We start from the raw sequence: 15075 nt of genomic DNA, 5'->3' as shown, positions 1-15075 counted from the left end.
GTTTTCCACTGGGACATTTTTGCCCTGACCTTGATTCTAGTGTCTGCTTCTTGTTCCTTTATTAATACAATGTGCATAAAAGGGGGGGGGGCTGCATTATTTGAAAGATTTTTACAAACATGAATGACCACTTACCATCAAAGAGATGCAAATTCAGTTGGAAACTATGGAAATACCATGGCTATTAAGTTACCAGTTAAGGTCCTTTTTAACAAATTCCCAGGTTAAAAATGAAGCCACAAGACAATGACATAATCGTTGAAGAAAATATAATGACAAAAGGATTAATACATTTTTTTCTATAAATCTATTATAGAGATTCAGTTTTGCCCTCAGCGAAATTTGAGAAGGTGCTGGTTATTGAATTGGAAGTTTAAAAACTGAAGAAACATGGAACAGTGTGGGGAGTAAAACCACCATCTATATTGGCAACAAGAAAAAGAACCCTTAAAATTGTACATGACTGGTACTAATCTAAAACCAAACAGATCTCCCATGCATTGGAGAGGATGTCCTATTATAGGGACATATCAGTGCATGTGTTGGGAATGTCTAAAAACGGAAAGGTTTTGGAAAAATGTATTTACCATAAGTATTTTAATTACAAGGCAAACAGTTTCCATGACTTCAGGACTAGCTACTTAATTTGCATAGTCTTGATATATTACAAATTAGAAATAAAGAATTCATAACACATCTATTAACCACTGTAGGAGCAACCATTGCCAGGACATGGAAATCATTACAATTATTGACTATGGATCAATGGTATACACAGCATTATTGTAGCAAGAGGCCAGAAGAAACACAACAATGTTTATGCATTTTGTAATTTTGTTGATTATATGAATAATGAGGCCTATGGCAGAACAGAACCCATAGTTTACAGTTTGGTATGCATAAAGTATATATTTTAACTTTCCCTTTTCTCCCTTACTTCCTACAAATTTCTATAAATTAATTTTTTTGGATTCAAAATCCTTTTTACTAATGGTCAACAATCCAAACATATACACTATTATACATCATTTCATATCTGTAACAATTTATATCATAACACAACTTGTTAATGTAGGCAGAAATGTTTATCTCAGCATATGCTGTTTTAAATTCTCATTTTATGTAACTGTTGCATGTCATATGTCTAAATGCAATAAACAAATAATTATAAATACTTGACAATAAATATTTGTGTCTTTCTTTGGGCACAATTGTGTCTTTCTTTGGGCACAATTAAATTAGCTTAAAATGTATCTATATTCTTCCAGATTGGTTCTAATATCTTCAGGACACTTCCACCAAGTGAAAATCCAGATTTTGATCCAGAAGAAGATGAACCTACGTTAGAAGCTTCATGGCCCCATATACAGGTATACTGTTCCTTTGTATAACTATTTGTATTCCCAATTCATGCTGTTTCTGTACAGTGGAACCTCGGTTTTTTAACGTCTCGACTGCCAAACATTTTGGAAGCTGAACACCAAAACCTGGAAGTGAATGCTTCCATTTTCAAACATGCCTTGGAAGTTCAACGGCTTCTGTGGCGCTTTTTTCCATTTTCACCATTCACTTTGCCGATAGCCCTTTGATTTTCGGTTTTTGAATGTTTCAGAAGTCGAGTGGACTTCTGGAACGGATTATGTTTGAAAACCAAGGTTCCACTGTATTAACATTTCATGCAGTAGTATGCTAGTAGTATGCTAGGGTAGCAGTTTTGGAAATGTAATATATACCTTTTATTCCTAAGTAACTATATAATATGGATTTTCCGTCTACCTTTCACCTCCAAACTCCTAGAACTTGAGGTTTACTCCTACTGCTTTGACTTTTCTCAGTCGCTTTCTGAACCCACAACTTCCATTCTTTAAGTTCATAGAATCATAGAATTGTGGATTTGGAAGGGAGCTCAACTGAACCTGACCCTCACAGAATTATTGATTACCTTACTGTCAAATCTATATTTGTCTCTACTCATTTATCTTGATTTCTTTGCTGCCCTGGATGCACCTAACTGTCATCTCATGTTTGATTCTTCTGTGCTTTGGCTTGGATACTCTGTATATCCCTGCTGGCAACAAATGGCCCAAAACTTCTGGGCACATGTGTGCTCAGAAGCACTCCTGGTATCTTAAGAATGGTTAACAGGGATCAGGAAAACATTCCTCTGCACCAAGCCTGAGAGAGGCTACACTTGGCTGCTGAAATATCACAGTAGATCAGGAAAAGAGGTGCTGTCTCTTTCAGAGCCAACACATTTACTTTTATTTGGAACAACTTCTGCTGGCCCTTTACATAGTGGATAAGCTTTTTGCTACTTTTAAATTTGTGAATTTACTGCATTTAAAGGTATGTTTTCTAAATGTGTCTGTTTTACTCTTTCCTAGCTGGTGTACGAATTTTTACTAAGGTTTTTAGAAAGTCCTGATTTCCAACCTAGCATCGCAAAACGTCACATTGACCAGAAATTTGTACAACAGGTAAATAGTCATCTGAAATATTTGTAATTTTGCTAATTTTGTATGAAGATAATTGGTTGAATCTAAAGAACCTATTCCACAAATGGAAAGGCTTCTTTACTTTGCAGGAGAGCTTCAATCCAGTCGATGCTTCCGCTGGCAGAAATGCAAGTTGTCTTGAAGGGACCCCCAGTTATCTGGAGTAGATTTTCAGGAAGCAGAGGGAGAAAGACTTAAAGCAGGAGCAGCTGATTCTGCTTATGGGAACTCTGGATTTGAGTCAATGTTGCATGTATCATTGTGTAGAGCAAGAAACAAAACTGTGGTGGAGAAAACTACTTTACATTGCCACTGAACACTTCAGCTAATTTAGCAACATGGGGCTCATTTAATGCTTAAATTGACCTAAACCTGAGTCATACTGAAATAATGTGCTTTAATTTTTTTAACTATGCCTAAGACTTATTTTAGCAGGATTTGCTTATGTAACCTATCTGAGTTGTGCTCATTCATTTCAGAGGCTTAGGTGGGCTTAAAGGTAAAGGGGCTCCTGACCATTAGGTCCAGCCGTGGCCGACTCTGGGGTTGCGGCGCTCATCTCACTTTACTGGCTGAGGGAGCCGGCGTACAGCTTCCGGGTCATGTGGCCAGCATGACTAAGCGGCTTCTAGCAAACCAGAGCAGCACACAGAAATGCCATTTACCTTCCCGCTGGAGCAGTACCTATTTATCTACTGGCAGGAGCAGGGACCGAGCAACGGGAGCTCACCCCATCACGGGGATTCGAACCGCTGACCTTCTGATCGGCAAGCCCTAGGCTCAGTGGTTTAGACCATAGCGCCACCCGTGTCCCCTAGGTGGTCTTAGATAGGTATAATTACAACCAGTTTTAAGGAAATGTTTTATGAACTTATTACATGGCAGTAATATTGTTCCTGTTCTCTAAAATAGGGAAATACTTTTATTAGGACCAACCAAAATTTGACACAACATTGTGGTTTGGTTGGTCCCAGTTAAAGGTATTTCCTTGCTGTAGATTTTGTGTGTTCCCCTACCTGCCCGAAGGATTCATGTAGCATCTATGCTTTTGCTCTTTCTTATGTAATGCTGTTTATAAAGAATGAATTCACTGAGCGCTTCCCTGACCTGCATTTATGTGTGAAGTAATTTTTGACAACATGTCACTGAATCAATCCAGTGCTTAATTTTGGTATAGTTTAGAGGGCGGTGGGAGGAATTCGGGTCAAACTTGTTTTTCTTTCAGTTAGGATTTAGTTACTGGGTATTGAAGTAATAAGCAATGCTTTATTAATAGCTGTTGGAGCTTTTTGATAGTGAAGATCCACGAGAACGAGACTTCCTAAAAACAGTGCTTCACCGAATTTATGGCAAATTCCTTGGATTAAGAGCTTTCATCAGAAAACAAATCAACAATATTTTTCTCAGGTACAATATATGCAGTATTTGTTTGTTTGTTTACTAAACATACAAATTAATCTTGCAAATGTATTTTAATAAAAATAAAATTACTTGGCCACAGTTTTTTACTAGGGTGCTTATCCACATGTATGGGGATTTAAAAAAAACCCAAAAAACCCACCCTTCTCATACACTTGAAAGCAATGGATTTTAAAAGAGCTGCTGCTGGGTTAAAGGACTAGGGAAATATGGACTGTCTCCCCCTTGAGGTAACTTTCCATAACTTGAGAACATTCTTCCTATCTTCTCCATAAATCCCAAACTGACATGTTGTGCAACCTGGCTGCTATCCTATGCCTACTTAATTCCAGTTAAACTGATTGAATTCATTGACGGATGTGAATTATTCACCCACTTCTGAATAAGATATGAATAAAGTGCATCCAAAAATAGGGTTTTTGTCCGTTTTCCTCCTAAAAGATAGGTAGCTTCAGGTGCTTTGAAAGACGGTGTTGTATTCAATGTAGCTCTGAGTAGTGCTTTGTGTGAGCAAAACAACTTCTGCTGTGCAACAGGAACTCCCACCCCCTTCTCCCTGCACACCTCATAATCTATCCTGGAAGTTTCCCCAACCCTCTGGAGGAAATTTGGGTGTGGCATTGGGGGAGGGGTTGAAGGTCCTGCTGCACAAGGAGAAGTTGTTCTGCTCACATATCCCCCCACAGTTGAAAACTACTGTAAGCTCACCCTTTGCATGCCAGAGGAGGTGTGAACTGCAGATAATAAAGCTGACTCTGGCAACAAGAAAGTTTCAGGCATAAAGTATTATATACAAATAGCAGATTCAGCAACCATTGTTTGCAGATTGGAGGCTTCAAGCATGAAACCATAAGCTTGGACTGTTTAAACATTTGGGCATTGGAAGTTTATTTAGCACTTGGAGAAGTGTAAATGTGCAAGGAATTTCTTTTCCTTTTGAAGGGACAAACTTCAAAGATAAGTATACTTTCCCTTGATCAGCTGTAGCTCCTGGGGAACATTTATATTTGCCATAGGTGTCTAGTGAAGTGGTAATTCACATATAATAAAACAGGCAGGGCTTTAAGTTCTGTCACACTTAAGTTCTGGCCAGGAGAAAGGAGAATGATCACGTATTGCTAGAAAAGTCACCATTTGATCAAATAACTTCTATCCATACAGGTTTATGAAGAAAAGTGTCTTTGTGTTTTTAAAAAGCTGAAACCAGTAGTATTTCAATGTGTAAAAAGGCTGCTCCTCCACTATGAACACTTTAACTGTGCTTGCTGCTTGAAATTGCACATTCTTGTTCCAGCCTTGCTGTGCTTTCTTCTATGATTTAGTACTAGACTCACAGAGCTGGTGCAAGCAGGGCTCCCCCTTCTCCTTTTCCTCTGGCAGCAGCACAAATACCTTCTGCTACTTCAGTGTATCAGCTCTGGAGACATGTCTGTAATTCATATGCAACATGCAAGGGGTTTTTGAGGGAGTAGTATGAGAGAGTGGAGTGTCTGCCCAAGTCTGTGGCATTGACTTTTCAGGGATGTAATGACATATCCATTCCTCTAGCGCAGACAAACATTTAACTTGTCTCCTTTTCTTTGTGGTTTTAAAAATCAATTTGATGGTTTTCCTCTTTCTAAAATTATAGAAATTAATCAGGCCTGGTTGCTGATATGGCAAGCTTTATGCATGAATGGATGCTTAGTGATGGTGACTTGAAACCGAATATGCAATATGTCTTAGTCGCACCCCAACCTACCTCTCTACCTCTAGTGCTAGAGCATTGTTGTACAATATTGCAAATGGATTACCTTATGTCTAGACTAAAATGAAGCTGAGCTTAGCAATTTAATATATTTATTTATTTATTTATTAGAAACTGTTGAAGTGTGTGTGTGTGTGTGTGTGTTTATTTTCTGTGTTCCATTTTGCTCATATATTGACTGACTGTAAATGTATCCTGACAGGTTTATATATGAAACAGAACATTTTAATGGTGTTGCTGAGCTACTTGAGATACTAGGAAGGTAGGTTTACTCTTTTGTCAGTTAGTGGTGGTATTATCATTATTATCATTATTGTTACAGATTATTACTCACCCTTCACCCAAGGTCCCAGGGCAATTGGCAGAGCCATTTGAGCAAAAGATTTGGTGGATTTTGTTCTTGATTTTGCTCCCTGAGTGTGGGAGCAGCAATTCCATGTGTGTTAAACACAGAAAGAGGTGGTTGGAAAATGTAACCATAAGTGGGGCTTGCTGGTGATAAATGTAGAACCAAATCCCTGGCCTCTGCCAGCCACTTTCCTCTTTGTAGCTTTTCTCGTTGAATGAAATGCCCCTCAGCCAAGCTCTCATAACAGAAGCGATCTTAGTTGGATATAAAAGGCTTGATGAAGGGACTATGGGGTGATAAATAGTGGGCACAGAAAGGGTTTAGCACCCATCATCCATACTACTGCTAAACTTGGCCCTTCTCTTTGTGTTTGGAGTAAATCAGGACTGCCATAACCACTTCTAGTATGGCCCAGAATGGTGGCTATAAGTCGTAGTAGTAGTAGTAATGATGATGATGATGTTTCTCTTTTGTGTTAGCTTTTATGCCGCAGGTTGCATTTAGCTAATGTACTAACACATTGTTCCAACCCCGCCTCAGGAGCATCCCATAACTGCAGCACTGCCCTGGTACATTGTGAAACCTTTCCCTAGCTTCCTGTTAAATGATTTACACCATAAACTAAAATTGTAGAAACACCATGTGATGCTACAACTATGGGATGACTGCCAGGAACCGAGGTTGGCTGAATATGATGCCTGTGACAGCCTGTCTGACTCTTCCTTTCTCCAAAGCATTAGTTTTATAGCTTAATTCTTAGCTGTGTGACTTTCACCAAAACCATTTCTGCCAGTTCAACTATCGTCCCGTCTAAACATTGTTAAAGCAGAGAACACTTTTTCAGAAGAATTCAGTAAGAGGATTCCTCGTGATGACTGGCAACTGGAACATTGTCTAATTTGGGAAGTAAGGTGCTTGAGTTGAAGCCCATCTTCAAAGTATTAAAAAGGGGGCACTCTGAGGCTCACCCCACTTGCTATGAGTTGCCTGTTTGGAGAGCTCTTATCTAAACTAACCCCCTCCCACAGATCTGTTTCAATGTTTGTACATGCAATATTCACATGCCATGGAATAGGCTTCTGTACCCTTGTCATGGAATCATCATCATGCAATTTGCATGTTTTCCTTGTACTGAAGTGTGTTCCATATAGAGAACAAAACATCAAAAGTTCTTAGAAGCTGCACTGAGTTGATACAAACTTAGCTACATTGATTCTGCTTTGGATTGATTTTGCTTTTTGTAACATCAAAAGCACTTGCTGCTCCTGGTTGAAAGGATGGGCATCTGATTGCCGAAGAGGAAGGAGCAAGCCTGATAAACAGTTCCTGAGTTTTGCTTCCCTGTAGTCAATGTCTTCAGCGACAGGATTAATGCAATGAATCTTTACAAAGAAATTTTGGATTTAGTGCATTGATGGATTGATCTTATGCTACAGGTTTAATATTAACTGTTCATTTTTATCTTTAAAACAGTACAGTAATAATCTTTCCTGTCTAATTTATTTCCCCCTACAGTATTATCAATGGTTTTGCATTGCCACTGAAGGCAGAACATAAGCAGTTCCTTATGAAGGTTCTCATCCCTATGCATACTGCAAAGGCTTTAGCTTTATTTCATGCACAGGTATGTCTGTCTGTAAACTGGATTTTAATCTTGATTGGAATACTCTTGCCTATGCAGATATGACCACATGCTCTGATTTTTATTTGTTATTTTTGAAATGGTTAGCTTACTTTAGTTTAAGGTTTTAGAAATATTTCAGATTCAAGGCAACCCTCGTCACAAGCCTGGCAAATCTGAAACTATACTTGACGATCTGATAAAATCGATAATCTTTACTTGGACTTATGTGCAACTACTCACCTTATGTGTCTATTTTATAGTTGCCTTTTATTTTTTGTCTGTTACAATTGTTTTCTCTGTTTTATATACATATTTTTCTCATGCACTTGGTTGATTCTAGGAATGTACAGGATTTGTTACAGTTGACCTATATATTACAGTTTAGAAAAGTAAAGCATGCACCCGGGAGACCTGGCTTTAAGTTGTTGTTGTTGTTGTTGTTGTTAACTTTGTACACAACCCTTCATCCATAGGTCTCAGGGCAGTTCACAACATGAAAATACAAGATAAAAACACAAAATACATAATAAAAACAAAGATGAAATGAAAAAATAACACCCATTAAAATAGTAGTAGTAATAATAATAATAATAATAATAAATGCCACCCATCCAACTGGGTTGCCACAGCTGGATAAATGGGTCTTTACCACAAGTGTCCTCGTGTTGGGGTTTTATTCTTGTTTTAAATGGATTTGTACTTGTGCTTTTAATTTTCTTATCTGTAAATTGCCTTCAGACAGTGGTTTAGAAGGCAATTAATGAATTCATTACTATTATTACTACTACTACTACTACTACTACTTACAGTGTCAGCAGTGATGCTCATATTCTTCCTCTTAGTATGTAGCTTCTTTCTCCATCCCCCTTCCCATACTTGGGTTGCATGCTCCTGGCTGTCTTTCCTTGACTAGGAGGAAAGTGGACAACCAACTTTCACTAATCCAGGAGATCCTCTACTTGAAGCTCTCCTGGACCAGTTGTTCCTCCTCCCCTCACAGCAGAGAAGAATGGAGTGCTCGAGATCTGAATTTGAGTCCAGATCTTTCAGATCATAAAGTTTAACCAGAGTTTTATACTAGTCTCATTTTCTGTAGATTTAGTAATTATCTTGTATGGGCCACATGCTTAATTGCCTTTTAAAACAGTGAAAACCTGTGCAATATTATCTTTTTCAACAAAACATTTAAACCTTTTATCTGTGTTTTAGCTGGCCTATTGTGTTGTTCAGTTCCTGGAAAAAGATATGACGTTAACAGAACCGGTAAGTGATATATGTTCAGTTTGAAAAATTTTGGTGCACTTGGTTTTTTTAAAAAATAATATTGATTCCACTATGTTTGTTCAGCTCCCAAAGATTTGTAGGAGATAAAAACATGCCCGCCTCATTGTCCACATGTGCCAGAGGATTTAGAAGCAAGGAAGGGTCAGTGTGAATACAAATAATGATTTGGCTACTAAACTATGCCAAATTTTGCAAGCACGATGGCTTGTTAATAGGAATTGCCTAAGTCATAGATCTAGACTTTGCTTGAATTCTGAACAATTTAAAATAATTGAATTAGCAAGACTCTCAAAATTACTACATAGACTTTTTGCCTCTGGGAATTTTACATTAAGCAGTGTTTATGGTGGACCAGACCTGTTTAACAAAGCTGATATTGCTAAACATTTGACCTACATGAAAAAGTGGAGTTTAGTACAGACATTTCAAGCATTACATGTATTTCTTGTACCACAAATTTGTATACAGACAACAAAATGGAACCTGACTAAAGGTATTGTTAAATCAATTTAAGATTGAAAATTAAGGAATGGTGTACTCCTTTGGTGTTTGTTGAAAGATCAGTGTTTGTCCAAATAATTGGGAAGTGGGAAAGAGTCCTATATGCCACTACTGATAGAATGGTTCTGACACTGAGTGAGCTAGATGGACTAATGGTTTATCTGACTCCTTGTAGTTTCTTGTGTAACGTGTAAATGGTTTTTAAAGTCACCATGTACATTTTTGTACAGATAGAAAAATAAATTCAGCCTTTTAAAAGCCATGAGTTGAATTCCAAGAGAATAATAGAAGATACTATAACACTAATAAATGTATGAATTATCCTTCGAAAACACAGAGCTAAAACAGTTTAAGATATGACTGGAACAGAACTGCACTCAAAGTCAATATGCATTTATCTAAAATTATATAATTATAGTAATCAAAATTAAGGTAGTCTTTCTGTGCATTGTGAGTGGCTAAATGTATAAATCAATCTTAACAGGTGTGTAATGACTCCTATTAAATTATTTTTACAACCTAGGTTATCAGAGGATTGCTCAAATTTTGGCCAAAAACATGCAGCCAGAAAGAGGTCAGTTCTTATTAATTTCCATATATTGAATTGCAAATAATAATAATAATAATTAACAGGCCAGAATGTCTGAACGCTGTTTATTCTAGCTGTAATATTGCTAATAAGTAGGATTCTACTCATATTTTAAAAATAATTGTCTTAGCACTGAAGTCCATCCCTTTGTGGTCGGTGTCTGTATATGGAGGTATCCCTCTAGCGCTCAAGAGTTTGGTTACCAAATCCCTCTAGAATAACTTGCTGTTTGTCACAGATTTGTTGTGTAGCCACTTGTGATGTGACTAGAATCAAGCCCACATGCTTTTCTTTATAACAGGTCATGTTTTTAGGTGAAATTGAAGAAATCCTGGATGTTATAGAACCAACACACTTCAAAAAAATACAAGAACCTCTCTTTAAACAGATAGCCAAGTGTGTGTCAAGTTCACATTTTCAGGTATAACATGGCATTTTCAAAAATTTTAACAGACTCTATGCAACCTCACAGTCCTGATAATTCCTGTATGTATATTTCAGGTTGCTGAAAGGGCTTTGTACTTCTGGAACAATGAATACATTCTGGGTCTGATTGAGGAGAACATTGATAAAATTCTGCCAATTATGTTTGGTAGTTTATACAAGATCTCCAAAGAACACTGGAATCCGTATGTATTCTTTAGCATTCAGTCTCTCAAAAGTTCCTTCAGATATTCATACATTAACTGCTGTGGTTGTGGGATAGCTTAATTGGTAGAGCATGAGACTCTTAACCCATCGGTCATGGATGCTTTCATTTAGATTCCTGCATTTCAGGGGCTTGGAGTGGATGACCTTTAGGGTCCCTTCTCACTCTACAATTCTGTGATTCTATGATTTCAGGGTTGTGGGAATGAGCCCCACATTGGGTGAAAGATTGCTGCATTGCAGGGGTTGGACCAATCTAGTTCAGCATCATGTTCACATAAAGGGTAGTCAAGTCCCTATGGGAAGCACACAAGCAGGACATGAACACAACAGCACTTTGCTGCTCCTGCTTCATAGCAGCTGGTGTGCATACTGCCCCTGATACTGTACGTAGAACAAAGGCTACAAGTTATGATAGTTTATGTTCCAGGAATTTATTTAATCTGCTTTTAAAGCTGTCCAAGGTGGTAACCATCACTACATCTCGCAGTACCTGTCAGCCTGCAACTTGGGTTCATTTAACTTGTTTCTTCAAATGGTTTTAGATAAACTTAAGTCCTTGTAAATGGAAGCCATTATGAGAGTGCTTTTTTTCTTGCAATTTGAACATAGGAATTTGTTGAAAATAGCGTTCCCTATTTTGATGTTACATTGTGATGCATACTAAACACTTCCAATATTTTAACTATGTAATATTACAATGGTAAGAATAAGTTCAGCTGGTTTAGCTGGAACTCCTTCCCAGCGTTTTGTAACTTGAAAGGCAAACCTCCCCAGTGCACAAGTTGAGTCATGAAGCTGCCTTGTATTTTATACAGAAGGGGAACAAAAGTCAGACATTCAAGACAAATGTTGGAACACAACATTTCTCTCTTAATTTAACATTCTACTTTTCCTTATCTTCTAGGACCATTGTGGCATTAGTATATAATGTGCTGAAAACACTGATGGAGATGAATGGGAAACTGTTTGATGAACTCACCAGTACTTATAAAGCAGAAAGACAAAGGTATCTACTTCTTTCACCCACCTCCATTTTGACTATACAATATGTGCCTGAAAACATCCTCAAGGTAAAGGGACCCCTGACCATTAGGTCCAGTCGTGACCGACTCTGGGGACTAAGCTGCTTCTGGCGAACTAGAGCAGCACACAGAAACGCCATTTACCTTCCTGCTGGAGCGGTACCTATTTATCTACTTGCACTTTGACGTGCTTTCAAACTGCTAGCTTGGCAGGAGCAGGGACTGAGCAACTGGAGCTCACCCCGTTGTGGGGATTCGAACCGCCAACCTTCTGATCGGCAAGTCCTAGGCTCTGTGGTTTAAATGCTAATTTGACATTATGGTAAATTTGTAGCTAAATAAATCTCTCCCCACTAGCCTCATCAAGCAAACCCCGATGCTGATCAGGAAGGCAGCTCTGTGGCTTTGTCCTGCCATGCCAGCGGCACCTGGTAGAGACCTTGTAAAAGTGTCCTGGCACTGTCAGAAGTGCAACTAACAATGACATGACACAGGGCCTTTTCAGTAGCAGCACCTAAGCTGTGGAATTCTTTCTACTCGGTAGATCTGTGTGACCCCTTCCACTACAGTCAATACTCTTTAAAAACCTTTTTTGTTTTGCTGGGTCTTCGGTTCCTTTTTTATCCTTTGTTTTTCCTGTCGAGACATTTCCTATATGTGGCGTTTTGCTGCTTCTGTGTTGATCAGTATATTGTTTGATTATTTGCTTTGTGATTTTGGGTTTACACTGAAAAGCTACCTTGAAGGATGTTTTGGGCAGAAATGTGGTCTAAAATATTCCTTATAAATCTGTTCAAGGAACGGATCAATTTTCCATCCAAGTTGCTGGGACACTGAGTATTCCTGGCATAACATTGCCGCTCATTCTCTCCTCCCCCTTCCCAGTCCTCTCTACATTAAAGGACATTGCTCTAGGGCATTCTCTTCTTTCAGAGAGGACAGCTTTTCTGCTGCCAGCTCCTCTATTAAACTCCTTTATCTGCAGTGGATTGGAAAGTCACCCCAGAGCCCTCTGGGCATCTCTCACTACTTGTCCAGAGACCTGGGAAGAAGTGCCTCACATGATGCTGTTGGGACAATCCAGGAGCTGTGTATGAGGTCCACTTCAGAACCAGTAGGTGCTGTGGGTCAGATGTGGCTTGTAAGCTGCCAGTTAGCCACCAACAGGCAGTCGACACCAGCTCACGCTATGATAAACAGGACTTCTGATACGCTTGCTTTATCAAACTCGTTGAGTGCACAGCGATCAAAGACTCACATTGCTTTACTTTTCTACAGAGAGAAGAAGAAAGAGCTGGAACGCGAAGAACTGTGGCAAAAGCTGGAAGAACTAAGGCTAAAGAACGCTGTGTCTGACCAGCCGAGCAACACGTCCTCCGTGACAAATGCACAAAATGATCAAGTGCCAAATGAGAGAGACAGCCTCTCTTTGTGAGGCATGTTTTATACACATTTTTTAAAAAACTATGTAAAAATGCAAAAGAAAAACCTCATCAGTATATTTGAAATGGCCATTTTCCCCCCCTCTGGCAAAATGTAAATGAAATTTTTTGAACTTAAATACAATAATTGAATGTGACATTATTTACCACAGCATATTGTAAATTTGTCTCTAATCATTGCTATATTGTCACTTCTGACATTTCATAGAAATGAATTTTATCATCCATGATGTGTGTGATTTAATTATGGGAGTGGTGAAAATTATGACTTGAATTTTTCTCTTTTTTTATTGTGTTGCACATAGGCATAGAAGTCAGCTATTTACATTTCCCTCCAGTGTGCTTTCACATTACTCCAGACTTTGGCTGAGATTCTGGAAGAAACTTATAGGTTTTCTGTATTTTCTCAGATTAATGCTGTAGTTGTATTCCTACTTATATGGGAGCTAGCCCCATTGAACTTAATAGGGCTTGCTTCTGAGTAAATGTGTCTAGGATTGAATAGCAATCTGTATCTGAATGAGATATTCATCATCTGTCCATTACAGATTTCAGAGCTATTCCTACATAAAGAGGTTCAGAGAGCAAAGCGCTATGGGGATGGAGTGTAAATGAAGCACAAGTTAAAAATATGATACAGCACATGTGAGCTTTATGATTGGATAAAGAGAAACTGTCATTGGCTTCCACTCAACAGTTGCTTTGCTGTGCTTGGCTCTCATGTCTCTCTTTAGTGAGAATTCAGTCATTATCTGTCTGGTCCTGTAACTGGGGGTGGAGCCAATCAATGGAGCTCCTAACTTAGCTCAGGACTCCTTGTAGAGAGCCTAGCAGTTTTTGCTTTCAGCTTGGCTCTGCAAGATGGTCCAGTCTCTTATTAAAGGTGCAATTCCTATTCGGGTATAGAAACATCTGTGTGACAAAACAGTTCCTTGTTTTGCTTTAAGAAAAATACAGTGTGCTTATTTAAGATGGGAAGCTGACTCTAGAAGTCTTGTCTGTTTTTTACTTGATCAGGTGGTGTGTTGTTTTTTTTTTTTTTTTGCAGAACTTTCTATCAGAGTACCATTCCAGTCTCTTAAATTGCAATTGTGCGGAAAATGGTTTTGTATTGAAAGATTGAGGGATTGAGCAGCATCAATAAAGTCTATGTTTGTAATTAGTGCTGTATATTACCATCTTTGTAGTTTTACCATGCCAGACAGAAGGTTGGTTGTGTTTTTGGGGGTGGGGAGGGCTCTCAAGAAAGGTATTCAAATTTATGTAAAATATAATGAAAGCACTGAACAAAATATGGGCTGTGAAACTGAAAAGGAGAGAAGTTGGCAAAAGAAATGAATGTACATAAGTCTCTGGTGTAGTTCTAAATGAGCCTTTGTACAGAGAACACAAGGTGGGATTCAACTGAGTCCCATCAGCGGTAGCCTTGTGCAAGGACCATCTGCTTGTGCAATGCATTTTCCCCTCCCCCATGTGCCACCCCCACCCCGAATTATGGACCCCCAGAACTGTGTGGAGAAGGGAGGATCATTCCATATGGCAAACTGAAATTCTTGTGGTGACAAAACGAGAGAGGCTACTCCTACATTATATGAACCTTAGTTTCACTTTCACTTCATAGGCTAATCTCTTTCTCAGTTTGGCATGGGATACATACACATGGAAAGCTGTGTTCTGTGGGGTTTTTTTTACCTCCAAGCCACTGACATGCAATTAAACCGATTTGCTCCCTCTTGACTGCCCCCTTCAGGTCTGTCCCTGCCTTCACCCAAAGCTGATTTGGATTCTCTCTTCTTATTCCATCTGCTTTTGAGCTCAGGATTTGTCCTTTGTTGCATCACAATTTGATTTCTGTGGACTTCAAATAGCAAAACAATAAAATACAAGGTATAAGAAATGAAAGGGAGGTGGAGGAACTGCTGGGCTGCCACTGGTAGGTCAGGTGGTAGTAT

At 38.7% G+C, this 15075-nt stretch overlaps 1 protein-coding gene across 1 annotated transcript in view; it reads left to right on the top strand.

Annotated features, from left to right (window-relative positions):
- The window catches only part of PPP2R5A (protein phosphatase 2 regulatory subunit B'alpha), a 45910-nt gene extending 31628 nt beyond the window's left edge, over positions 1 to 14282 (top strand). The window contains exons 3-13 of the mRNA XM_083733580.1: positions 1269 to 1370; positions 2385 to 2477; positions 3772 to 3902; positions 5864 to 5923; positions 7526 to 7634; positions 8844 to 8897; positions 9943 to 9993; positions 10310 to 10429; positions 10510 to 10637; positions 11564 to 11665; positions 12960 to 14282. Of these exons, the coding sequence (XP_083589706.1) occupies positions 1269 to 1370; positions 2385 to 2477; positions 3772 to 3902; positions 5864 to 5923; positions 7526 to 7634; positions 8844 to 8897; positions 9943 to 9993; positions 10310 to 10429; positions 10510 to 10637; positions 11564 to 11665; positions 12960 to 13116 (1107 nt within the window). The 3' untranslated portion in view covers positions 13117 to 14282. The remainder of the gene's footprint in view (positions 1 to 1268; positions 1371 to 2384; positions 2478 to 3771; positions 3903 to 5863; positions 5924 to 7525; positions 7635 to 8843; positions 8898 to 9942; positions 9994 to 10309; positions 10430 to 10509; positions 10638 to 11563; positions 11666 to 12959) is intronic.
- Positions 14283 to 15075: the final 793 nt, after the last annotated feature.

The sequence above is a fragment of the Podarcis gaigeae genome (assembly GCF_964106915.1).
Source record: "Podarcis gaigeae genome assembly, chromosome: 3".
NCBI lineage: Eukaryota > Metazoa > Chordata > Lepidosauria > Squamata > Lacertidae > Podarcis > Podarcis gaigeae.
This window is presented reverse-complemented; position numbering and strand designations above follow the sequence as displayed.